The sequence below is a fragment of the Cyclopterus lumpus genome, chromosome 13, assembly GCF_009769545.1.
Source record: "Cyclopterus lumpus isolate fCycLum1 chromosome 13, fCycLum1.pri, whole genome shotgun sequence".
Lineage (NCBI taxonomy): Eukaryota > Metazoa > Chordata > Actinopteri > Perciformes > Cyclopteridae > Cyclopterus > Cyclopterus lumpus.
Genome location: NC_046978.1, coordinates 10,075,370 through 10,100,389, shown reverse-complemented (window position 1 = coordinate 10,100,389; position 25,020 = coordinate 10,075,370). Strand labels below are relative to the sequence as shown.

The window sequence follows — 25,020 nt, the reverse complement described above, 5'->3', positions numbered from 1 at the left end:
GGTTCAGAAACATCTTGAAAACAAAGAGGTATTTTTATTTTGAAGACTCTACATTTCTTATGTTATAGATTACATATAGACCCACCGGCATACTGCTTGCTTACTGGAGATTCATTTGGGCACATTTATGAGAATGAATGCCAAGCTGCAACTTGATAAGTAATTTAGTTTTAAAATACTTGTGTTGGCACTCAATAGGTGGTATTCTTGACGTTATTACTCAACATAAATGCATTTGTTTCCAAAGCAGTAGCATTCATAATACTAAAAGAGGGGAACAATTATTCTCAAAAGAAAAACAATTACTCAAATTTGGTGATAACAAAAAAAAAGCCAATTTATTGAACGTGCCTCATTAGAAAAGGGCTTTCCAAAATTGGAACATTTCATTACATAAACAATTGTTAGCATTCTGGCCTGATAACATGGTATGTTCTATCACGTTTAATTAATCAACACACTGACCTACTACCCGCTTCACAATGTTTTGAATGACTTTTTCCTGCAGTGTCTTAGTTATGGTGAGTGATGTGTGAGAGAAAAGGAAGAGACAGAAACCTTATCCTGTCCTGTGTCTGCACTCTAGCACCGTGATTATATCCCTGTCTGCTATATTACCCTCCCCTGGGTTCCTCTTTCAGATATGTAGACCTTACGCCATACCAACCAGCAGGTTGGTATGGTGTAAGGATTAAGGGGTAACCCTTAAGGGTGAAGGGTTAACCCTTAACCTGCCCTTGACCCAAGTCCTCCACATTTATGTCAGTGAACTACACAGAGAAAGATGAAAAGCTGCAGTTCATGGGACCCTTGTTGATTTAGAAATCAATACCTTTCTTGTCCCCTCGTGTCAGAATGTGGTTCTTTTATGCCTTGAACTTAGACAATCCCGTCATAAGAAACTAGGACGGTGAGACCTGCTGGGGCCGTAGGCTTGGAAAAATGCTGCTTTCCTGTTACAGACTGCTAATTGTTTACAAATGCAGCCAAAAGTTACTTAGCTGAATTATGTCAAGACCATGTAATTCTGGAAAATGTAATGTGAAATATCATCTGTTGTCATGTTTATCCTTTAGCACATGCGTAATGGACTTGTTCTTCTAATGTTCTACTATGGTCGACTCATTAGCCCTGTTAGGAACTTATTTCCATAGTGAAAGGACAGTTCTGGGAGATATGATTTGGCAACTGGCACACAACTGTATATCTTTTTGAGAAATCAGTGTGATTAAGATGGTTACTGACCTTGACAGTTATATGGTGTTTCACAGGGATACCCCAAAACAGCAGATGTATTTTAATGGACATCTGGATGGAGAATTCACTTGATAAATCTGGAATAGATTGTTCATGTGAAGTCTTGCAGGGATACTGAAGGAGGTTTTGTGAATTTGAATTGCTAATAATACAGTTCTACATAGCTGCTCGGTCTGTAATTGTAACATACATGTTGCTGTTCTAATTGCTGCTTTTACAACAGAAATGACGAGAGGGATAATTGAGAGCTGATGTAAGTTTTTCATTAAAATTGAGTCACGCTCAAATGGCTGTTTTTGAGCCTTTGCTGTGAATAGCATTTGTTTGGCAGGCCACACACAAAGACTTAAAAGGATGTTTTCCCCAAAAGCAGTGAGGTTGAAGCATATTGGCGTTTCAGTCCATCCAACCCTCCGACACTTAGTGTTTATATGGCGCCTGTGGCCTTTTGTTTTGCTCTTCCTTCAGGTGAACATTTTACTTTTTCCAACACTGGCACATGATGCGGTGTGTCGGCTTGATTTAGTTGAATTCACTGTGGATATTAATGGCCCCCACAGGGTGAATCCTAATGTTTTTGATGACCCTTTTAGACAAAAATATCTAAATCTATCAGACAGATTGCCATGACTTAAATCATGGTATTTCTCTATTGCCACACACCTTTCAATTGTATCTAAACATGTAGTATGTAGCCAACAGTCAGACTGTCACTTTGCATTGTGAACTGCCCCTTCTCCTTTACACAGAAAAAGCTCAGTTTTTTGCTTAACACTTTAATGTACTAACATTACCAGTAATTGGTGGAATACAAAGGCAAACAGAGCACCTTTATAAAAAGAACAGAAAGAAAAGTCTCAAGACCCTTTTTATGTCATGGTCACCTCACAGCAAGTGTTCCTTCGACAGCACAGAAGAGTGTAGCGAAGCATCCTGTCGTCCTTCAGTCAGGTAGAGCTATAAGAAGACCATAGTGACTGCTCCGGCTTTCTCACCCTCGACGAGCTGAATTACACAATACGGCTGCTGGAATGCTTCATAAACCACCTTCATTCGTTTTCAGCTGGGACATCTTTTGAAATGTCTTTATTTTATCACCCTTGTACAAAGCAGCCAGACATCACAGGCCACCGTTTGGTAGTATTTAATAGATCTTACATATGTCTTAAACTATGCCGTGAAGATTTCACCTTTTTGTCTCCTGAGTAACCATCACAATATCTCACATATGGTTTATTGTAATCCAGACAATCCTGTCTGTGGGGCAAATATTTAGATTTTTGGATGGATTCGTCAACAGTGTGTGGGCATCTTCCTTCCACCAGACCGGTGTGGTCTCTGTTTGGGTCTTTAGTGGGGTGGTGGACATGTCACCAAGTCTCTATTACTAGTCTGTTACTTTGGTGAAGTAGCGAATGAGGCCTTTAGGAAGTCTCCGCCTTGCTCTCCTCATCTCCGCTGTTCTCAGAAGTGATGCCAGGACAATGGAGGGAGTGGAGTGTGCACGGTTTCACACCAGCTGTGAAAGCTCAAAGAAACTCTCAGTGCAGATTTCTGCAACTCGCCCACTCTTTTGAGTTCTTTGAGCCCACGCTTTCCTCTTTGCCTTTACTGTCTTTTAATGATCTCCATGTCACTCCATCAATCTATCAGACCCTGCATGTAATTGCTCTTGTGGGAATCCTGCTATTACAGGATTATTTAGTCATGTGTGTGAAACTGACTCCTATCTACACCATTGATTGTTAGCATTATTTAATTAATATCTGGATAGTTTCCACTTTTGGAGAAAAGGCAAATGATTGGGCTTGATATTGCTGTGAATCAGATTGACATCAATTGTGGCATCACTTTAAGATATCTTAAAATGGCTTAAGATGGATTACCAAAAATGGCAACTAAAATGTCTCGATTAGGTGGAGTACTCAGCTTCCTTAACTTTTTTTTTTTCCTTAACATTGACACTGATATCTGCAATTGAATCACTTCTTTAGGACCATCACATTGCATGGCCCATTGGCTTTAGAAATGGCATCCAGTATTTCATGTATGTGTATATATATATATATATATATATATATATAATTATATATATATATATATATATATATATATATATATTAGGGCTGGGCACGTTAACGCGTTAAAAATACGTTAATGTAGCAAACCATTAACGCCGACAGTAATTCTTTGATGCGTTAACGGCATTATTTTTTTTGCATTGGAAGGAGCTTAACACTGCTGCACACATTAACCGAGAACATGGAGAAAGGTACTTTTTTTTTTAATACTTAGTATTTTATTTAGGTATTTTTACAGTTTGACAAGAAATACATCCTTTGAAAGTAAGGAAGGATAAAGGAAATTAAACAGGCATTTGACCAAGCCTGGCCATAAGGACAATTAAATATAAAGTAAATGTTTAAGCAAATAAATAAGTAAAAATAATAAACAAAAAACAGTCATTTCAACCATGAAACACTGTTTGTCAGTCACTCGTGTCAACCATACTTTCGGTCCAACAATCAGATGTAAAAAATATATTCAAAGAGTTCTAGTCACGGGGTTTCTTATACTTGGATTTAAAGATCTATCTATAAAGTTTTGTCTTAGTTGTGAATAGTGCTTGTCTTTTTATGAGAAAACTGGTGAGGTTAGGGAGGGCGAATCACCTGCCAATGTCCTTATTCTGACGTATTTGGTCCATTTTGTCCATCTTGCTGTGTATTGGTCCTTTCTTAGTCTCAGAAGGAAGGTCATTCTTTCCATCTCGTGGATTTCTTTAATGGTTTCAGTCCAGTTTTTTATTGAGGGTGGGTCAGTTTGTAACTATTTACGAGTAATTGCTTTTTTTGCTGCTACTGTTAATATTTTCAGGAGGTACCTGTCATTTCTGGTAGATCGCCCCAATAAAGTTATTTGCATGTGAATGGAATCTGCTGCCCCAGAACATGTTGCATAATTGTCCAAGTGCTCTCCCAGAATGTTTGTATTTTGGGGCAGCTCCAGAAGATATGGTGGTGATTCGCTCTCTCGCCCCCACAATCTCTCCAGCATGTATGGTTTGATGTAGTTGAGTAGGTCTTCATTTTTGGGGAAATAAAGTAGAAAACGCGGTTTCACACATATTCTCCCATTGTTGAGTGGGTATTTCATCTTCTAGTTCTTTCTCCCATCTCTCCTTGATATATGTTGTGGTGGCTCCTCTGGCCTTTGTAATTCCCTGGTAAAGTTTTGAAATTACTGATTTAGAGCTACTTATGTATGCCCGTACTGTCACTTGTATTATTTCGTTATGTTCTCTAGTTAACTCATGTTTCCGGATTTCTTTAAAAAAATAATGGCGTAACTGTAAATATCTGAAAAAGTCATACTTTTCCGAATGTAATTTTTCCTTCAATGTCTGAAAGCTTTGCAATTAGTTTTTGTCCATCTCCTTCCACTTAGCCTCGTAGCCACCAAAGAACTACTGTTTTTAATTGGGAAGAGTAGAAATAGTCTTTAAGGTTAGGAAGGGACATACCACCTCCCTCCTTACTGATGGTCAATGTACTATATTTTACCCGTGGCTTCCTTCCGTTCCAAATAAATCTGGAGATCTGTCTGTCCCAATCCTGGAATTGTCTGGCTGGGATTTTATTTGGTAGCGACATAAATAAATACAGTAATCTAGGTAAAATGGACATCTTTATAATATCAATTCTCGCACTGAACAGAAAGGTACTTTTAAATGGACAATTTCATTTTACATGTCATTTAGCTGACGCTTTTATCCAAAGCGACTTACAATCATGTTACATTCATACACTGTAGACACAGCTACAGGGAACAATTCAGGGTTAAAGACGGACCTGCTAACCACTGACCGACAGTCGCCTTTTAAATCTCTACCAGACGGCGTAGTTGATAAAAGCAAAGTTATTTGTAACCACTCAAACTGGAGTTATCTTATCACCGGAGTACTACGAGCATGAAGTACCACCAGCATGATGTACCACGAGCATGATGTACCCCGAGCATGAAGTACCACGAGCATGATGTACCACGAGCATGGAGTACCACGAGCATGGAATACCACGAGCATGATGTACCACGAGCATGGAGTACCACGAGCATGAAGTACCACGAGCATGGAGTACCACGAGCATGAAGTACCACGAGCATGATGTACTCCGAGCATGAAGTACCACGAGCATGAAGTACTACGAGCATGAAGTACCACGAGCATGAAGTACCACGAGCATGAAGTACCACCAGCATGATGTACCACGAGTATGATGTACCCCGAGCATGAAGTACCCCGAGCATGAAGTACCCCGAGCATGATGTACCCCGAGCATGAAGTACCACGAGCATGAAGTACCACGAGCATGATGTACCCCGAGCATGAAGTACCACGAGCATGAAGTACCACGAGCATGAAGTACCACGAGCATGAAGTACCCCGAGCATGATGTACCACCAGCATGAAGTACCCCGAGCATGATGTACCACCAGCATGAAGTACCCCGAGCATGATGTACCACCAGCATGATGTACCCCGAGCATGATGTACCCCGAGCATGATGTACCACCAGCATGATGTACCACCAGCATGAAGTACCCCGAGCATGATGTACCCCGAGCATGATGTACCCCGAGCATGATGTACCCCGAGCATGATGTACCACCAGCATGATGTACCACCAGCATGAAGTACCACGAACATGATGTACCCCGAGCATGAAGTACCACGAGCATGATGTACCCCGAGCATGAAGTACCACAAGCATGAAGTACCACGAGCATGAAGTACCACGAGCATGAAGTACATCTTAAAGGCGTCACACAGCATTGATGTCACTAGCTGGGTACCACAGTTATCTCTGAGTCACAGTTCATTATATTGATGAACTGGGAGCTGCATTCACGTGCTTTGACTGTCATGGCAACAGAACACAGACATGTTTCAGAAACGTGGGCGGAACATTGTAATCATGTTGCAGAGCAGTGGACCGTTTATAATAAAGTCAGAACACTTAGTGGTGACAGAAATATGATTAAAGTGCTTTTGACAAAGTTCTGAACAAATGCAGAAAAGTTGTGGGCCACTTAAACTAACTGTGGGTACCTGTTCAACCTATATTTATCTTTCTTTGACTGAGGTTCTCTAAAAAGAAATCCACAGGCTGTACAGACTAAAGGTCTCCTGCACAGTAAATTCCAGCTGTGTACTTTCTTTAGTGCTAGACCACTTAACGTCACTCTACAGGGACCCTAACCACTGAATAGAGACTGTAATGATGTTCTCTGATAAAAGACAAATGTTTCTTCTGGTAACTGTTCAGAAAAAAAAGAAAAAAGATTTAAATACTGTATGTTAACTTGCTGTTGCTGCGAGATTGCCTGCAATATTGTTCTGATTTAAAATAAAAGTGTGTAATACACTAGTTTTTAATTCATTATTGAATTTTGCACATAATGCGATTAATCGCTGTTAATCACAGAAAAACCATGCGATTAATCGATTAAATGTCTTCATCTTTGCCCAGCACTAATATATATATATATCAGTGTGTAATCAGAGTGCAGAATGTTTGTAGGTTGATGTCTTTGCTTATGCGTCTGAGACACACTCAAAGGACACGTGCACACAGAATTTGATTGATGTGTGTGATAATTTCCCAGTTGGCAAACATTTACATGAGCACTGTGTCATTTCTGGCCTATTTGGATTGCCAGAGCAGTCCTGATTGGCTGGTCTCACTGAAGACTACACAAGACAGATTTGTTTGACTGGGCACTCTAAAATATGATGATTCAAAACTATATCGCTTTCATTTCACCCCTTATTGGCCTCAATGGTTTTGGCTCTCTATTATTCATTTGCTCACAGGTTTTTGCACCGGTTCTTTCCAGGGGAGAACTGTTTTGCATGCCTGCACAGTGGAGATGAAAAGAGGCGCAGCAGCTTGGGCATGCTGACATACGTGCTTTCGCCTTATCCACAAAAATATAAGAACAAGAACTAGAAAGCCACAGTGGTCAAATATGAGAATTCTAATTGGCCTTTTGGGAAATTCAACTCTAAAAATAGAAAGCACCTAAATGCTGGGCTTGTTCTTTTCCAGACCTGGCTCTCTCTCAGACCACAGAGTGAGGACATGGGCCAGGATCATTATTACATGCGAACATATTCTACATAAACATACAAAGGCATGTTCTCGCCGGTGAATCCTGTTCTCTTGCTGAGACAGTCAGTCAGTCAGTCAGAAAGTCTCCTGTGGAAGACTCCTGGAATCTGATGGGAGAACCACAAGTGCCCCAGTTTTCTTTGGATTCCCCCAGCTTGTTTAACTAAGGACTCGGCCAAACGTTGCCTTTCTCCTGCTGATAAGACAGCTCCCATCATGCCTCACTTACACACACAGAGTGTAGGGAGAATACTGCTGGCTGATGATATAAGATGAGTCCTGCTTTTGAACTTATAATCCAATAGAAATAGAGATGATACCTATAGAATGCAGTAGAAAGTGTAAAAGTCAGTGGGAAACAAAGCGAGGCCCCTAGTATCCATGTCAACATTACGACAAAGTGGTGAGTGCTTTTTTCCCCCCCAGCAGAGCGGAGAATTCTTACTTATGACTGGCCCATCTTAAAAAACGTTTTTGTTTAGAGCTATTTCCTTTTCCTCAAAATGTACAGTATGCCGATGTAGGCAATAATTATAATGTACTCATGCGTAAATATGACTTTGTTTCTCAAAAGATTTATTTTAAACAACGAGCATTTTAAAGGGAAAGAAAGAAAGAATGTGTGTTGTCAAAGTATTGAAATGAATGATGGATGACTTCTTGGTGTTATATTGCTGCATAACTGCGTCATTGTGTAACATACCGAGTAACTTTCAGTCTTTATCTAAGATTCTTTGAGAATCTTGTTTCATCTGTTGAGATTTATACTGGCTTTGTTACTGATTTATCTTCATCTTTGATGCCAGAGGCCACATTTTGTTCGGTTATCCTCATCTCTCTAGGTTCATGGTTTGGGGTTTGGCTAATTGTCCTGCTCCTTTTCTCATTTGTATATGGCCTCATATGTCATTTCATATGTGTGACTGACAAATTATCATCTGTCTGCAATCCAGCAAGATGACAGGCTGCCATTAACTCAGAAATGAGAGTGGAATTGAAATCACAGTCTCAACAGATTTCAGAATAGACTTACACTTACAGTGGTACGGATTTATGCAAATGTGATTGTGGTTTATTATCTTACAGTATACACCCCCCGTCCCCCTCCTAAAAAAAATAATCCATACGCTTAACTCATGGAACATATTGTTCAAATCACATATGCTCACCACTTTGTGCAGTGCTGGAGAAGTGTAATTATTAAAGCACCGGGTCCTCCTCATGTACAGTAATTTCATGGCGTACGCATCACTCAGTCACCTGTCTCTTTGCTCTCTGGTGCACACACTGTACCACTGCACTTTGCTGAAGTTTAAACTTTTTAAACTGGCTGGGAACCCTGACTGGTAATGTAATTGTGTGCTAACTTTGAACACGGCAGTAAGTTTTACTGTCTGTCATTACGGTTTCATAGAGTTCAAAAGAGCTTTGACTCCCTCCCCATTAAAAGTAACTTTCATTTTCTTTCTTATTTTTTTTCTTTTTCTCCCTTTTTCAAGTTTTCGTATCATAACTCTTTTACACTGGACTTTCTTTAACTGCATGTGTGCTTTGTAAAAAAATTGTTTTATGGATGGTTGTGGCTTAAATGGAAAGCAACACGGAGTCTCCTCAAATAGCTCGTACATTCAATGTCTGCCACGCGGGTCAGTCACAATGGGGGAAATATTTCCTTACCTAGGTATTGCTAGAATGCTCATTCAAATTTCTCTCCAGCTGACACTCTTCACACAACTGTGAACAAAAACAAGCATATATAACGCTGCAGGCTTGTTATAAATAACTTGTTCCCCTGCAAAATGATACAATATTACAGTAAGCTGCAGCCTCCGCACGTTAAAAGATGGAGTGGCTCTTTTGTATTGCTCTTGGTTTCCCCTTTCCTCATGCGGTTTATTATTCTTCTCTTCGGCTTGCGTCTCTGCCAGCTTTACAACTCCCTCACTCCTACACACTACTCACCCTCTGTTAGGAGTTACAGACAAGAGTGTGGAGCATGCTCTCTGCTGAGTCCTCCGTCTGCCATCTGCTCAGGAAAGAGACGGAGCAGCCAAACCTTCATCGCCGTGAATGAATGATTTTCATCTATTCACACTCATACCAAGGCCATCTTTATAAAAAAAGTCCACTCTTGATGATAAGCATGGCTTCCCTTATTTTTCTTGGCAATGTTCCTGATAACTACTCCGTCTTACACAGAGGAGGCTCCCTGCTGCTGAGCACCAGAGCATGAGCTGAGCTTTTTAGTTTTTTTTCTTACAATTAGTGTTTTCCTAAAAAGATCCATTCATTAAAGATGGAATGAAGGATAATTCTAATCAACTTGTTAGGTTTAGCCCGACTTTAATCTCTGGCAAACTGCAAATCAGCGGCAACACTTGCAAACAATTATACTGCTGGCACCTAGGGGTCCAATCTGATTGGTGTATTTGCTCTTACGCTGTCTTGGGAGATCTTGTGGTAATTGAGTCGGCTCCCTGGATGATGGCTTGTGCTTTTATAGCTGCAGCCCTTTGTAGACGTGTGGCATTATTAAAACCACACCGCAAGTGGGATATTACCGCTGCACTGAAGCATACTGTGTGGTATCCCATTGTTCGGCTGCCGTCCCTTTCACTGTCCTTTGCAGACAGACGCCACTCCTGAAGCAGGCAATTTTCTCTGCTGGCAGCCCTCCCAGAGCCTGTAGAAGTCATCCTCCTCCCCGCTACCCTCCTTCATTCCCTCGGAGCCCCTTCCTGCCAAAGGACCTGTTTGGCTCATGTTCAGGTTCAGATAAACAACAAAGACCAGGTCCAAAGATGCCTTCAAAAGGCACCTGGTATGGTGCTCTTATTTCAGTTTGTGGATTGCCATTACTCTTACATCCCTGTAATATCATTTAGATTTAATCTGCTGTGGCTTTAGAGTAGTATTATTAATGAGTATGGAAACTGCTGAGTTTATTATCCAGTAGGATATTTCCCTTCCAAGTTAATAAATTCACATTTTAATGCACAATGTTGGAATGTTTAACAAATAGCATGTTTTCTTCTCTGTAGGTGACTGCGACAGATGCAGACGGTGGCTCCTTTGGCTCCATTACCTACTCCCTTGGCTCTGGCATTACCAGTGTGGTTCCATCTCAGTTCACCATTGGCAAGGAGACTGGCCAGATCTGCACTAGTACCGCACTAGACAGAGATCAAGGCCCAGCCAGCTTTGACTTTACTGTAACTGCAGTAGATGGGGTGAGCCACCACATTTTGAAATCATGCTTAATATGAATCTGTTGAGCCACAGAGTAATCCTATAAACACAGCAGCCCTGCTTTTTTTATACAGAAGAGAGAGCAGAGACATGGCCAACTGTGCAGAAAAACTTTGATTTGAGCAGCCAAGAAAAAAACTAAATCTTGAATGGCTCTCCGTGGCAGGCTTATTCAAAAGAGTATATCCTGTTCACTTTATGCCAAATAATACCTAACAAATAAAAGGTTTAAAATGAAAGAAAATTATTACAGCCATGTTAAAGCAATCAGATGGAGAAATGCCTCAACTGTCAAGGCAGTAATATTTTAACAAGTTGGACTGCCGCCTCCCTCGTTTTTGCCACCTGGTCGAAATGAAAAGCCTGCACTGTATTTTCTGCAAATGAAAAGCCTATGAAACCGATTGTTCTGTTGCGGTGAGCCCTCTCACCCTTCAAGGGTCATGACATATTGCTCTGTCCCGAGGGAAACTATCAATCTGTATCCCTGCACAAAGCTGCAGGGAATATGTTTTAGAGGCCGCTGCTATACATTGAAATTTTAACATTGTTTACTGCTGATTTTTACTTTGACCGACTTTTACTGTTAATGTGGTCTACTTGCACCATTAATGTGGCCTAAATCCTGCTTTCAGGTGTGTTTTTACTGTTCATGATTTAATGGCTACTGAAGATATAACAAAGGAGCTTTTTGTTTCCTCCGCAGGGTGGACTGAGCTCAGTAGCCTATGTGAAGGTAGATCTGGCCGACATTAATGATAACAGACCCGCCTTCTACCCAGTCAGCTATGCTGTCAGTTTGAGCACGCAAAGCGCCCCTGGGACATCTGTTGTCAGAGTGACCGCCTATGACCCAGACTCAGGCGAGAATGGTAGAATTACATACAAAACAGTACCTGGAGGGGCCTCCCCTTACTTTACTCTCAACAAAGACACAGGTAGGCACAAGTCATTTTACAGTTCCTTCCTGCATACTATATTTTAAAATTTAAATTATTTAAGAAGCTAAATGATTTTGTCCTCCAATATCATTCTGAAATTGCCATCACATTATTGTTATTGTTCGTGGTTTATAATGCTGTGCAATGTTTGTCTCAACCTTGTCTCTGGCTTTATTTTTGTAGGGGTGATCTCCCTGTCTCGGTCTGTCTATGGGAAGGCCAACTCTGTCATTCCCGTGGTAATCTCTGCTCAGGATGGTGGCGGTCTGGTTGCCCTCGTCAGTGCCAGAGTCAACATCAGCGTGGTGGCAGGGCTGGTGGCTCCACCTGTCTTTGAACAGACTCAGTACTACTTTACTGTGTCAGAGGACGTCTTGCGTGGGACAGTCGTAGGCATCGTCCAGGCCAGCAGTAAGATAGGTGGGGACGATGAACACATGCCCTTTATTCTTCTTTGTCACTCACTCACTAGCTGACTTACTCACTCACTCACGGACACCCACATTTGAGTTCCTCAACCCACATTGAATAGTTCAGAATACATTAATCAGTCACACTGGATCAGGCTTAAAAGAGTTTCTTTTCTGCTCCCTACACCACTTGTACAAATAGGCGCTGGGCCACTATACACACTTAAGTCTGAAATAACATCAATCAAAAAGAGCATTTCACAACTTTGTTTATATATTAATTTTCTGAGTATTTAGGGCTCTATTACAGCCATGAAAATTGAAAAATGACATCTTTGGAGTATTCTGTTACTTTAGTGCTTTACAGCCTCATGGGCCATGGTGACATGTCTCTGGTTTTTGTCTTCTTTTTCCTTTTTCAGGCACCTCTAGAGATATCTCCTACACTGTCAGCTCTGGGGACCCAGGAGGATACTTCACAGTGGATCCTGACACCGGGGCCATAAGGACCAGTCTGTCCCTGGACCATGAAGCCCAGTCAGCTCTTGAATTGGAGGTGCAGGCCCGCAGCGGCAACCCCCCTGCTTTTGGCCAGACCCTTGTCCACATTACCATTGCAGACATCAACGATAACCCACCCGTTTTCCTGCCCTCTTCCTCTGAGTCCCTGCTGCTGCCGGAACATACAGAAATGGGCACAGTGGTGTATCGTGTCCAAGCTGAGGACGGAGACTCTGGAGTCAATGGGCAACTCACTTTTGACCTTTCTTCTCCAAGTGGAAGCCAGAGGACCTTCAGCATAGAACGCAGCAGTGGAGAGATCCGATTGGTAGGGAGCCTCAACTATGAGAGTGCTCCCCGTTATGACCTCCAGGTGATTGCCAAGGATGGTGGAGTACCCCAACTTAGCGCCACCTTTGTGCTTGTGGTTCATATCCAGGCAGAGAATGACCAGGGACCTGTGTTCGATACCCTTACTTACCGTGTGGCGATAAAAGAAGGGACTCTGATAAACACACGCTTCCTGCAGGTCAGGGCTCTGAACAGAGAAACCTCTGGCTCAGGTTACTTCAGTCCCCTGGCGTATCACCTGCGTCCAGATGGAGATGCTGCAGGGTTTGGCATTGCTGCAGACAGTGGCTGGCTGTTTGTGAAGAATTCCCTAGACAGAGAAGTCAAGGACATGTATCTCCTAACAGTGCTGGCCAGCCAAGGTCATGGACATTTGAAGAAGACGGGTAGTGCCACAGTGCGGATTTCGGTGACTGATGAGAATGACAACTTTCCTCGGCTCACACAGGAGAGGGTCTTCATGGCTGTGAGAGAAAACCTGGCTGCAGGAACGGGCTTTGGTCACGTGACGGCGTCAGACCGAGACAGTGGCCCCAACGGACGCCTCAGCTACCGTTTCCTGCACCCTGATCGCCACTTCCAGATTAACTCCCACACAGGTTAATTGAAAATGTGATGCAGTAATTTTTAATTTAATCCCAACAGCAGTCACTGCTGGTCTCTTTGATTAGAGTGTTAGAATGGTGATATTTTAGCTTTACTTAACGAGGCAACTAAAAGAGTATGTGCATTTATGCAGGATAAATACACACTCTATGTAAAGATGTCTTTGGAGATATTTAAGAGAGAGATGCTTAACACTAACGTTGGGTGATTTTTACCTATGCGATTGTGTTTACGTTATTTTCATTGTGTTGCTTTTGTCCGAGTTACGTGGGTCCTTGTGTAGCTTCAGGCTGCTCACTGACGTCATCGAAGGTAGGCGTGTCTCCCTGATCCAATCCCTGCTTTTTTCAACAGGCATGTGTTCGGGTCATTTCCACCCGACCTTAGTGATAGAGGGGTAACATATTTTTGGGTGGATATTACCATTGCAGGGAGACTGCCGTACAAGACTCATATGTCTCAGGAACGGGTAGACTGAAGAACAAGTTCATAGCTCCATTATTTTTTTTTTTTTATCATGTTTCATTCATCTCTAAAAGATAAGAGATAACAGTTGCCTCTTCCCCACCGTCATAAATTAGTCAGGTGATGGTAACTGTAGCACTACGCATCTTGCTGAGCTCTAATTAGCCTGCTGGGCCTGTTAGTCTGTGGGTGGAGACTTGGAGTCTGATTTGTGATTAGTTTATGGCTGAGTTCTGTCTACAGCATCTGCCAGTCTTCCACAATTCCTATTTGTGTTTGCATCTGCACACATAGCATGTCTGCTATTTGTGTGTCATTGATCATAGCCTGCTGGCTCTTAAGCCTCCCATCATTATTCCAGTGCTTTGGACTTGTGCCTCTGCATAAAATCCCTCTCATCCACCGACTTCTCCCTCCCCAGGTGAGATCAGTACAAGGACTACTCTGGACAGAGAGCAGCAGTCGAGTTACCAGCTGGGGATGGTGGTTCAAGACGGAGGTTCGCCCCCTCGCAGCGCCACAGGCACAGCCTTCATCACTGTCCTGGATGACAACGACAATGATCCTGCTTTCACCCACAGCCAGTCGGGCAAAATTATCATCATACAGGTGATGCAACAAGACACACAGACAAGACATAAAAGGAAATTTCTTTCATGGCTTTGGTGACATCAATTTGTGTTTTAACCCTTAGGTGACAGAAGGTCAGTCCTCTGGGGTTTTACTGGGCACGCTGCAATCCAAAGACCCAGATGAAGGGGAGAATGGAACCGTATTCTACTCTTTGTCAGGTAGGAAATAGAGTACTCATATGTGCAAAAGATGTAATATTTGTATGTAGATGTAGTATATGTTGGGCTTTAAGAAATTGCTTGTACTCAGTGAGGTGTCCTTATAATAAAGAGAATAATGCATATCTGGACACCTTTAAAGGCTATCTTCCACCCATGGCCATGGTATAAGCATTTATTGTAGGATTTTAAAATAAATAAAATGTATCATTATTGGTGTCCATTTGTTTAAAAACTTTAAACATACTGTAAACATGTTATAATACACTTCAGTGTGAAGTGAAGTAAAATGCATTTTCTCCACTTAAAGTCGGGACTGTCTTTCTCTCCCAGGTCCCAGAGCTGAGCGTTTCTCTTTGAACCCAAACACTGGGGAGTTGCGTTCATCATCCCCTCTGAGCCACTCGGAGCGGGCGGAATACACTCTGACGGTGACAGCTACTGACAGAGGACTTCCCCCTCGCAGCACCTCCTGCCCCCTCACCATTCAGGTCAGACTTTATTTGGAGCGTGGCCAGCACAAACACCCTCACTATTCACCTATTTAATATCAAAGAATAGACTTGGGGCTGAGAGGATCCATGTCTGTGGGCCCCTCAGACTAGTTGCAGACATATCACCCTCACTTTTGACAAGCCTCCCTCCCATCCCCTCCCTTTTCTTCCCCTGTGACTTTTCAAAAGGGAAGTTTCTATCTGAAATGGAAAAGTGGGTCTGAATCAAATACTCCCAGCTGGCTTGTGATGAGGTCCAGCTGTAGACGGCTCTGATCAAGGTCATACTCAATGACTTCAACACTTTTTTAATACAGTAGCCCTTTTTGCAGTGAGCAGCAGGGCGATACATTTACGTAAAACACAGCATAGAAAGTAATTCAGTTAATATTAAATATAGAACAGAAAAGGGTCACAATGGAAGAGCCCTTGAAAGGACGTAGATTCATATGTTCCGGGAAAATAGAGTTGCCATGTAAACAGCTCCATTAAGTACGAGCTCGGTTTTTCCGACTTTCCAACAACAAAAAAATGAGTCATAATTATTAGTTAATTGGAATAAACACTACAGTGTTTTTCTTGCCTGCTGATGCATTTCTGTAATTTCCTTTAATCATCTTTTCAGTTCCGTTGATGGGACTATACCAATTTATTTCTGGAACACTCCTTTTCCATCAAATATGGAAGCAATTTACAGCTTGTCATGTAAGATTTCTCAACAAACACAGCATATTTTTCTGTGTGCATACTTAGTGTGGGAACTGTTCTGTAGGAGGCAGTGCTGAGTATCTAGATCACGCCTTCAGCTTGAAAAACAGTCAGTAATGCTGCTGAAAATGTGATCAGCATAACCTCTCTCCTCCCCTCCCCCTTTACATCTGCTTATGGTTTATTTAAACAATGTGTCATGTGTGTTACTTATGGTGCTCTTTTCATACAAAGGAGAGATGTAATAATGTTCTAGTCTTTGAAGACACTTGAATTGCTCATCAAAGGAAGTGTAAAGCTATACACAAGATGGGATATGTCCCAGTGCTAGATTCAAACCCTCTCACCATTTTCTCCTTTTGATTGTGTTACTTTGGTCATTTTTGCTATATAATATTTTTCCTGGCAGTGGCATTAGAGTATCAGATTAAGTGTGATTAAGGTTAGCAGGCGTCATATTTAAGTCTATAAAAACCTATTGTAATGGGTTTCATTTGTTCCCAGTGAAGACATGCAGTACAAGAGGCAAGAGGACAAAATCTGTTTTAGATTTGCCCTAAATCCATTAAATATTACTTTATATTTACAAACTTGAGTTACCACAAGGCATCTCAATGAAGAATTAGATCCACTGGTATGTAGCTCTGTCCTCAAATAATCACACAGTGTTCTTCTTCGATGCAGGTTCTCAGCACTAACAGACCAACTTCTAAGACCAATTCATTCTCCATATCCTTCAACTCTGTGGAGGAGGCCAAGCCTGGATCTGTTATCGGCTCAGTCCGCCGTTATGACAGAGAAACCCTTGAAGAAGGGGAGGTGATCTACACGGTGGTTGGGGGTACAGACCGAGATGGGACCTTTGTCGTGGACCGTCTGACCGGAGATGTGTATCTAGCTCGTCCGCTTGACTATGAACGAATCGCACGATACACCCTGGAGATTGAGGTGGATAACCTCTCTCAGGCCACTCCTAGCAGCACCCTGGTCCACCTGGACATTGACATAGAGGACAGCAATGACCACGCCCCTCAATTCCCAGAGGACCCCATCACAATTGTCATCTCTGAAAACATGGACCCCGGCTCTTCTGTCTATACCTTCCAGGCCATAGATAAGGATGGCAGTGGTCCCAACAGCGAGCTGAAGTACTCCATTTTCCACCAATGGCCAAACACCCCTAGCCTACTAACCCTCGACCCTTCCACTGGGGTTCTCTCCTTGGGCCAGGAGCTGGACCACGAGGTAACGTCCAACCTGATTCTGGTTGTAAAAGCAACCGACTCTGCCCACGATGCCAGCCAGAGGCGCTGGGGTTCTGTCACGGCGAGGGTGTATGTAACAGATGAGAACGACAATCCACCGGTGTTTAGCTCGCCAACAGCTGTCAGTGTGATGGAAGACCAGCCGGTGGGCTTTGTGGCGCTGTATGTCATGGCCAAAGATGCAGACCAGGGGGAGAATGGCAGAGTGACCTACAGCATCCAGTCAGGAAACACTGGGGGAACGTTCAGCCTCAACCCTATCACTGGTAAGTCCATATATCTGAGAGAACGTTTTGGAAGGACAATATGATTATGATTAGTTTTTGTTGTATTTATTTACTCTGTCATGTCTTTTCTTGTGCATTATGCAATATCAGTACAGCACTTTCAGCTGTTTACTTATTTTCCCTTTTTTTGCTCCTGTTTTTTCATTATAAAAATGTCAACATTTTTATTAGCTTGTCCTTTATCTTTATATTTCGGCAACTGAATTCCAGTGCTTAAGAATTGCTGTGTCTTGCTAATCCTCTGCTCATGATGAAATATTTTCAATTTAAGCGGACAAGCAAATCTGCATCTATTCACCTCTGTTTAGGTCTATTCATGGACTATTTGAGCATTTATGCCGCCTCTGAATTTCACACGTGTACTCACCTTTCCATGTAATGCCCCCCCCCCCAGAATTACAAAACCTCCCGCTACATAAACACACACAAACTCTTGTAATACTCTGCTTAAATCTTAGTGCTGCACAACTCTTGCTTCACCTTTCATGACTTATTTCTCTCAGTTGGAGGCCAGACAGACAGAGCGGCCTGCCAAATATTAAACACACACACACACACACACACACACACACACACACATGACCTATCATCTGTTATTGTGGATCTATTCCCATGAAAGACCAAAGAACCTCCTGCTTGGGCTTCTGGGAACCATTAGAGAAGGGATCAGTTACGCGTGTTTGTGTGTAAGCACGTGTGTGTGTGTGTGTGTGTGTGTGTGTGTGTGTGTGTGTGTGTGTGTGTGTGTGTGTGTGTGTGTGTGTGTGTGTGTGTGTGTGTGTGTGTGTGTGTGTGTGTGTGTGTGTGTGTGTGTGTGTGTGTGTGTGTGTGTGTGTGTGTGTGTGTGTGTGTGTGTGTGTGTGTGTGTGTGTGTGTGTGTGTGTGTGTAGGCAAGCACACATGTGTTTGTCTGCTTGCATGAGACTCTGTCACTTAGTCAATGTTGACCTTGGGCTATTTAGTCCGGTGGGCTTTGTTGTGGTGTTTGAGACACGTGTCAACGTTGGCTCCGCCTTCCCCTTCAAAGCGCCAACCGGGATGGCCCTGAGAGCAACTTGGGGATGGAAACATTCAGCGTCCGTCATGCATGCCACTTCCGCTTCAGCCCTTAATGTACTCCCATCTTGAAGTGTTTTCATGCACACTGGTTATTTGTTAGAATACTGACAGATTAATCCTCTGAGCACCTGGTTTGCTCCTGTTTTGGGGTCAGTGACCGGAGACCAGGTAGCATCTCTGCACACTCTGTTATTATTACTTGACCACAATAGAGAGAACTATCAAGCTATTATTAGAAATGTATAAAGTCCCAGTGTGAGATATATTCTCATCACTCATTGTCACAGGGTAGGTTATTAATTTCACTTTTGGAGCGAAGGGAGAATACACAGGTTATATGGTGAATTGCTTCTTTGCAAAAGACAGCACCATTTATGGATTAACACATCAAATGGTGATACATTACTTCTGTATATAAGACAAGAAAAATGTGTTTCTTTGTCTGAGCAACCTCAACTAACCCTCACACGGCAGTCCAACGTGTCTACGCCACATACCTCACGTAGGGTCAATATATTGAAATCCAAAATACAAACGTATTCCTTTTTCCAACTTTCTTTTTTTCTGCCCATGTGTTATCAGTAACCAGGGATACGGCAGGATCACAGAGGAGTCAAATTTGGTAAAGATATTCCAGCCTGTAACTCCTACCAGATTAAAGGCTTAGGGGCAAGTTATCTCAGTCCTAGCAAGATACAAAGCAAAAAAAAGAACAAAAAAGTTCAAACCAAAACAGCCTTGAACATTTTTCTTTAACAGTTGCAGCTCATTTTGGAACATGACATTGAAATTGAATCAATGCAAGCTCTACCCTCTTAAGGCAGGATAATGAAAAGGCAAGGGTGCCCCTAATTTCTACTGAGCACGGCAGGCCTGGCTGTTGCGTGTCTAGAGCGTGTGTTTACTGCTTCTTTCTCAATGGCTGCGGCATTCTCCAATGGAAAATCTCGTAAACTGTGGCCAGACTGTTGGGCTGTTAGAGCAGTGGTGGTGGTAGCGCTCAGGTAGGCAAAGCTGTGTGTGTGGAGCAGATTAGCTCTGATTTGGCCCTCACACGGCAACTTTTCACACTTGCTTTTTAAATCACTTGACTACACACAGCCATTGAAAGTGGCATGTTGTATTGCCTTTGATATAGCATTCTGTCTTACCATAGTTGTTGTTTGTAACTGCCTCAGTGAAACAGGCTATAATAAAGCACTCTCCCCCCCCCCACACTAACACACACACACACACACATAAAGGAAATCTCTCCTCACATTTCATCCCTGATTCATCTCTCTACAGGCTCTCTGTCTATTTTCAAACCTCTGGACCGTGAGGAGCAGGACGTCTTTAACCTCACAATAACCGCCGAGGATCATGGGATACCCCAACACTCGTCCAGCCAGCTGCTGTGTGTCCACGTGATTGATGTTAACGATGAGGTGCCCAGGTTTGAGGAGATCCAGTACGAAGCCCAGATCTCTGAGAACCAGCCAACAGGAGTTAGTGTGTTGACGGTGGCCGCCTCTGATCTGGACCAAGGTGAGACATGCACCAAGCACTGACTTAGTTACTGCAGCCTTGGTGCACGTAAATCCTACTTATAAACCAACATTTATTTCCCGGTGATAACTGATTTGGTCATTTGCAGGTTAAAATACCTCTGGGTTAAAACTGAGTGTTTGTAAAATCAATCTAACTTACATAACTTTAATTTCAACCAAATTGAAATAACTATATTTGTATGTGAAATAGGTCCTAACCACATGATGAATTATCATCAGAGAAATGTTGATGTGGTTACATGTAACCTAGATGTCTAAACAAACTAAATATATACTGGTTTTAACCAAGACAAGCAGACATCTTTTGAAATAATTACCTGAATCATGCTGTGTGTGTGTGTGTGTGTGTGTGTTTGCATGCGTTTTTAAATTGAATCAAATTGCGCTGCATCATCAATCAAGACGGGAGAAAATGCCTGTAATCCTTCTCAGCCTTATGCTGATTATGTGTGCACAATACAGACGTTACATTTTTTTTATTGAAGACTCAGTAGCGTGGGGGTGGGGCTACAGAAAGGGTGCATTCCCTCAGACTTAGTCAAAAGCACATAAAACAGTAGAATTATAAACTTTCTCTCCAAAAACAATTAGTGAAGTAAACAAGTGAGGCTGCTCTCTGTTAGCACACAATCTGGCATCCAGACACCTGAGTGAGGGCCGTCACAGCAAGACTCAGCAAAACTAATAACGAACAAACAAATAGGTATACAAGCCATTAACAAGAGAAATCCAAATACATCTTGTTTTTTTATCAAATATTGACAGGTCATAGGCATTAACTTTGTGAGCTTTGGTGACATTTGGTAGCTTTGTTTTTGACAATGACTGTGTGTTTCTCTGTAGGGACCAATGGGCAGGTGACATATGGTGGAATCTCAGAGGACGGTTTCAGCATCAACCCAGTGACAGGCGTAATAACTACCACTAAGTTGCTGGACAGGGAGCTCCAGGAGTACTACACCATGACAGGTACTGCCCTCTGACTGATGTCCACCATCACAGATAAAACATGCCCTTAGATGACTGCTTTGAGATACACAATATTTGAGATACTTTACGAATTTCAAATTTCACCATCTCTTTAAAGTCACCATTTATACTGTTACTGTTAATACTGGCTGTATTTTTTTACTATGTTTTGACAGTTTATGCAAAAGATGAAGGCCTTCCCCCCAATTATGCCAAAGCCACAGTGAGGATCAGAGTGCTTGATGAGAATGACAACGCCCCTTTCTTTGGACGTCTCTACTACATCATTGAGGTGCCTGAAAACCTGCCGACGTTGTCTCTGTTTACCCTGAGAGCCACAGACCCGGATGTAGGAGATAGTGGGGAAGTTAACTACAAAATTACAGGTGATTTTTATTTCATTTAGTTTTGTTGTACCATTGAGTTTCTAAATGATAAGCGGAACTGCTCCCCTGATTTAGCATTTCTTAAACATTGATTTTTTACATTTTTTATAACGATTTTCCATTTGCTCTCCTTGCAGCTGGAGATCCATCGGGAGACTTCCACTTGGACAGACAGTCAGGTGTGTTGTCCACCTCAAGGCCTCTGGATCGAGAGATCAGGGCTGGGTACACGCTAACAGTCACAGCTCATGACCAGGGCAAACCTCCTCTCAGCAGCTCTGCTTCGGTGGAGGTGGCTGTTATGGACATAAACGACCACAGCCCCCAGTTTCAGAGTAGCAGCTACATTGGAGACGTTTCGGAAGATGTTCCCATCGGCTCACTGGTCCTAGAGGTGAAAGCCGTTGATTTGGATCAGGGTCCAAACAGCCAGGTGCTGTACTATCTGAGTCGTGGCTCAAAGAGCATGTTCATGATCGACCAGAACACAGGCCGCATCATTACAACAGCACCCCTAGACAGAGAGAGAACTGCCTCTTACACCTTTGACGTGTGTGCCACTGACTCCTCCCCGGCAAACCCACATAACTCCACAGTTCAGGTGACCGTCTACATTCAGGATGTGAACGACAATGCACCCTTCTTCATCCAGGACCCACTTATTGTGAACATCTCCGCCAGCAGCGTGTCCAGCCGCCGAGTGCTGGCCACCATGAGGGCGGAGGACAAGGACTTCGGGGCTAATGGCTCTGTGTTTTATCGTTTTGCCAACGCTGTGAGGGGCTTCACCATCAACTCACTGACGGGAGACATCCAGGCCACAGAGAAGCTACAGACTCTGACCCAAAGCCAGAGAACGTTGATAGTTCAAGCCATGGATCAGGGCAAACCTGCTCAATCTTCCCTGGGGGTGGTTATCATTTATATTAGGGAACAGAGCTACAGAGGAATTCGCTTCTCTCGCACGGCTCGAGACGTCAGTCTGCAGGAAAACACTGCAAAAGGTATATTAGAGATCAATCTTTTTACTTGGGCATTTCTGAATAAGTACAAAGTTTCAACCGAGTCTGTTTTTTACCTTACAGGCACAGTAGTAACGCAGAGTCAGGCGAAGTACCCTGATGGTTCTCAGATGGGTATCAGCTACAGTATTTTCAGTGGAAACAGAATGCAATCTTTTGGAATAAACTCCATTACTGGTAAGAGCCGAGATGACAGCATAACCTAGAAAAGAATGTTTTCCAAATCTACAGTGACTCATTGTTATTTTTGTGAACTAGGTGAAATCTGGGTCCAGAAATCTGAAGAACTAGACTTTGAGGAGACCCCTAAACTCCGCCTTGTGGTGAAAGCTGAGACTGCATCCTCCAGCTCCTACATGGCTGTCAACTTAATCCTGCAGGACGCCAATGACAACTTGCCACGCTTCCAACTCCAGAACTATGTAGCCTACATTAGAGAGGCACAGGGCTATGATTTCCCCATTATTCAGGTGCAGTAGCCTGTCCCCCACACGTCTATCATGGTCGGCTGTCTTTAAAGTGTAACGTTTTAGAAAAAAGTTACTCATGCTTCAGAAATCTGGATTGTTTCAGCAGTGTAGAGAAATGACTCAAGTGCATGTGTTGTCAGTGTGCCATCTGAATATACTAGATAATCATTTGTTGCATGAAGCCAGGTCCATTGTTATTAACTCTTGACTTCCAAGTACAATATTGCTCACTAGTTCATGTTACACTGAAACAGCTGCTGCAAATATTTCCATGTTTTCATTTTCCAAAATGGGTTGGTCATTTCCTCAGGTTGCTGCAGATGACCTGGATCAGGGACAAAATGGGCAGGTGACCTACTCTATCAGGTCATCATCCATGAGTGGCTTGTTTAAGATCGACCCACTGACCGGCAGCATCACCACTGCAGCCATAATGGACAGAGAGATCTGGACACAAACAAAGTGAGTTTTTCTCTCTTTTTTTCTCTTTTTCATCCTCGATCACATCCTGCCATGTGGCTCCTTTCAGCTCATCTCTTGGCAAGTGCATGTTTAATGTGTGTTACTGTGATTTTTTAAAAAGTATTTACTTCTAGATTATGTAAACAAGTGAGCCCTTGTTAAAAAAAGAAATTCTTCTAATGCTCATTCTGACACCATTATAGGCTGATCTTAGTGGGGGGGAATCATTACACAACTGGGTTCATAACAGTTAAAAGTTCAGACACTGCCATTCATTATTTGCCACCAGGCTTGATGTTACGGCAACAGACCGAGGAACCCCGCGGCTGGCTGGCTCGGCCACTCTCACTGTGATCATCATCGACCTTAACGACAACAGTCCCATGATTCCACTGCATCGGGAGATCCGAGTGCCCGAGGGTAAGTCAGCTTCACAGTGGAAGTTAGTCCAGTGATCTTATCATAAAGCCTCACATCACACTCCCTGGCAGCTCACTCAGTGGGGCTCAGAGAGAAAAGTCTGACCCTATTATGAAACAGGGTATTGCCAAGTTCCTCTGTTCATTTCCTGTCTAAGCGAACAAGGCTCTCAAGAACAGGATATTTCTTAATAATGAAACTTAGAATCTCTTTCTTTATTTCAGCTGCAACCTAATGTTTTGTTTCTCTTGTCTCTGTACCTTTCTATCATACAGATACTCTGATTGGCACCGTTATTACCCAAGTAACAGGAAATGACGTTGACTCAGGGCCAGCTCTCTCTTACACACTACACCTGGATACAAATATCCAAGGCATGTTTGGGATTCATCGTTATGGAGGAGGGGTGTCTCTGACTGGGCTTCTGGACTATGAGGACAGGACATGGTACACTCTGACTGTCCGCTCATCCGACTCTATACATCAAAGCGAGGCTAACATCACTGTGCTGGTTGACGATGTCAACGATAATGCACCCACCTTTACGCAAGACTTGTATCAGGTACAGCTACCTCACACCTGCATGTACCACCACCTTTTTGAGAGTTAACATGTTTGTTAAATCGTTGAAGTATCTACAAGGGATATATGCCTTTTATCTGCATTGTGTGTTTCTTATTAGGTGACTGTATCAGAGCACCTCCCAGCAGGCAGTGCCGTCATCACAGTAACAGCCACTGACCGTGACTCTGGGGAGAACGGGAAGATAACCTACAGAGTAATGTCATCAACGAGGGGCGTCTTCTACATCGACCCAAGCAATGGTGAGGTTACTGTGTGCACATTTATAGTTGTTCAGAACAGTTCTCTAACCAAAGCTCTGCTTAATTACCCTTCATAAAAATCTTATCCCCTAAGGCTCTTCTTGGATGCACATTTGGGGTTTGGACATATTTTCAACAGCCTTTGCCAACATATTTAATCATTTTGTTCATTAAAAGTCATTAAAGCTAAATGTAATATTACTCAGATGTTTTGCTTGAGATACCATCTAAAAATATGTCCAATTTAAAAGAGGAGACATTTTGCCTTATTCCGTCTCCTATTCTAAAATACTATTTATTTGCCTTAAAATGGTTGCATTCAACAGCACACATCCAACTGGGATAATTAAATGATGTGCT

General features: G+C 42.7%; 1 protein-coding gene across 1 annotated transcript in view; it reads left to right on the top strand.

The window, feature by feature from the left end:
- LOC117741356 (protocadherin-16-like) overlaps positions 1-25,020 on the top strand; it is a 76,980-nt gene that overhangs the window by 47,653 nt on the left and 4,307 nt on the right. The window contains exons 3-20 of the mRNA XM_034548350.1: positions 10,472-10,660; positions 11,386-11,617; positions 11,804-12,040; positions 12,453-13,481; positions 14,375-14,562; positions 14,648-14,744; positions 15,078-15,235; positions 16,631-17,477; positions 19,845-20,084; positions 20,951-21,076; positions 21,253-21,462; positions 21,600-22,466; positions 22,548-22,661; positions 22,743-22,954; positions 23,265-23,416; positions 23,706-23,836; positions 24,112-24,398; positions 24,519-24,660. Coding sequence (XP_034404241.1) covers positions 10,472-10,660; positions 11,386-11,617; positions 11,804-12,040; positions 12,453-13,481; positions 14,375-14,562; positions 14,648-14,744; positions 15,078-15,235; positions 16,631-17,477; positions 19,845-20,084; positions 20,951-21,076; positions 21,253-21,462; positions 21,600-22,466; positions 22,548-22,661; positions 22,743-22,954; positions 23,265-23,416; positions 23,706-23,836; positions 24,112-24,398; positions 24,519-24,660 — 5,458 coding nt within the window. The remainder of the gene's footprint in view (positions 1-10,471; positions 10,661-11,385; positions 11,618-11,803; positions 12,041-12,452; positions 13,482-14,374; positions 14,563-14,647; positions 14,745-15,077; positions 15,236-16,630; positions 17,478-19,844; positions 20,085-20,950; positions 21,077-21,252; positions 21,463-21,599; positions 22,467-22,547; positions 22,662-22,742; positions 22,955-23,264; positions 23,417-23,705; positions 23,837-24,111; positions 24,399-24,518; positions 24,661-25,020) is intronic.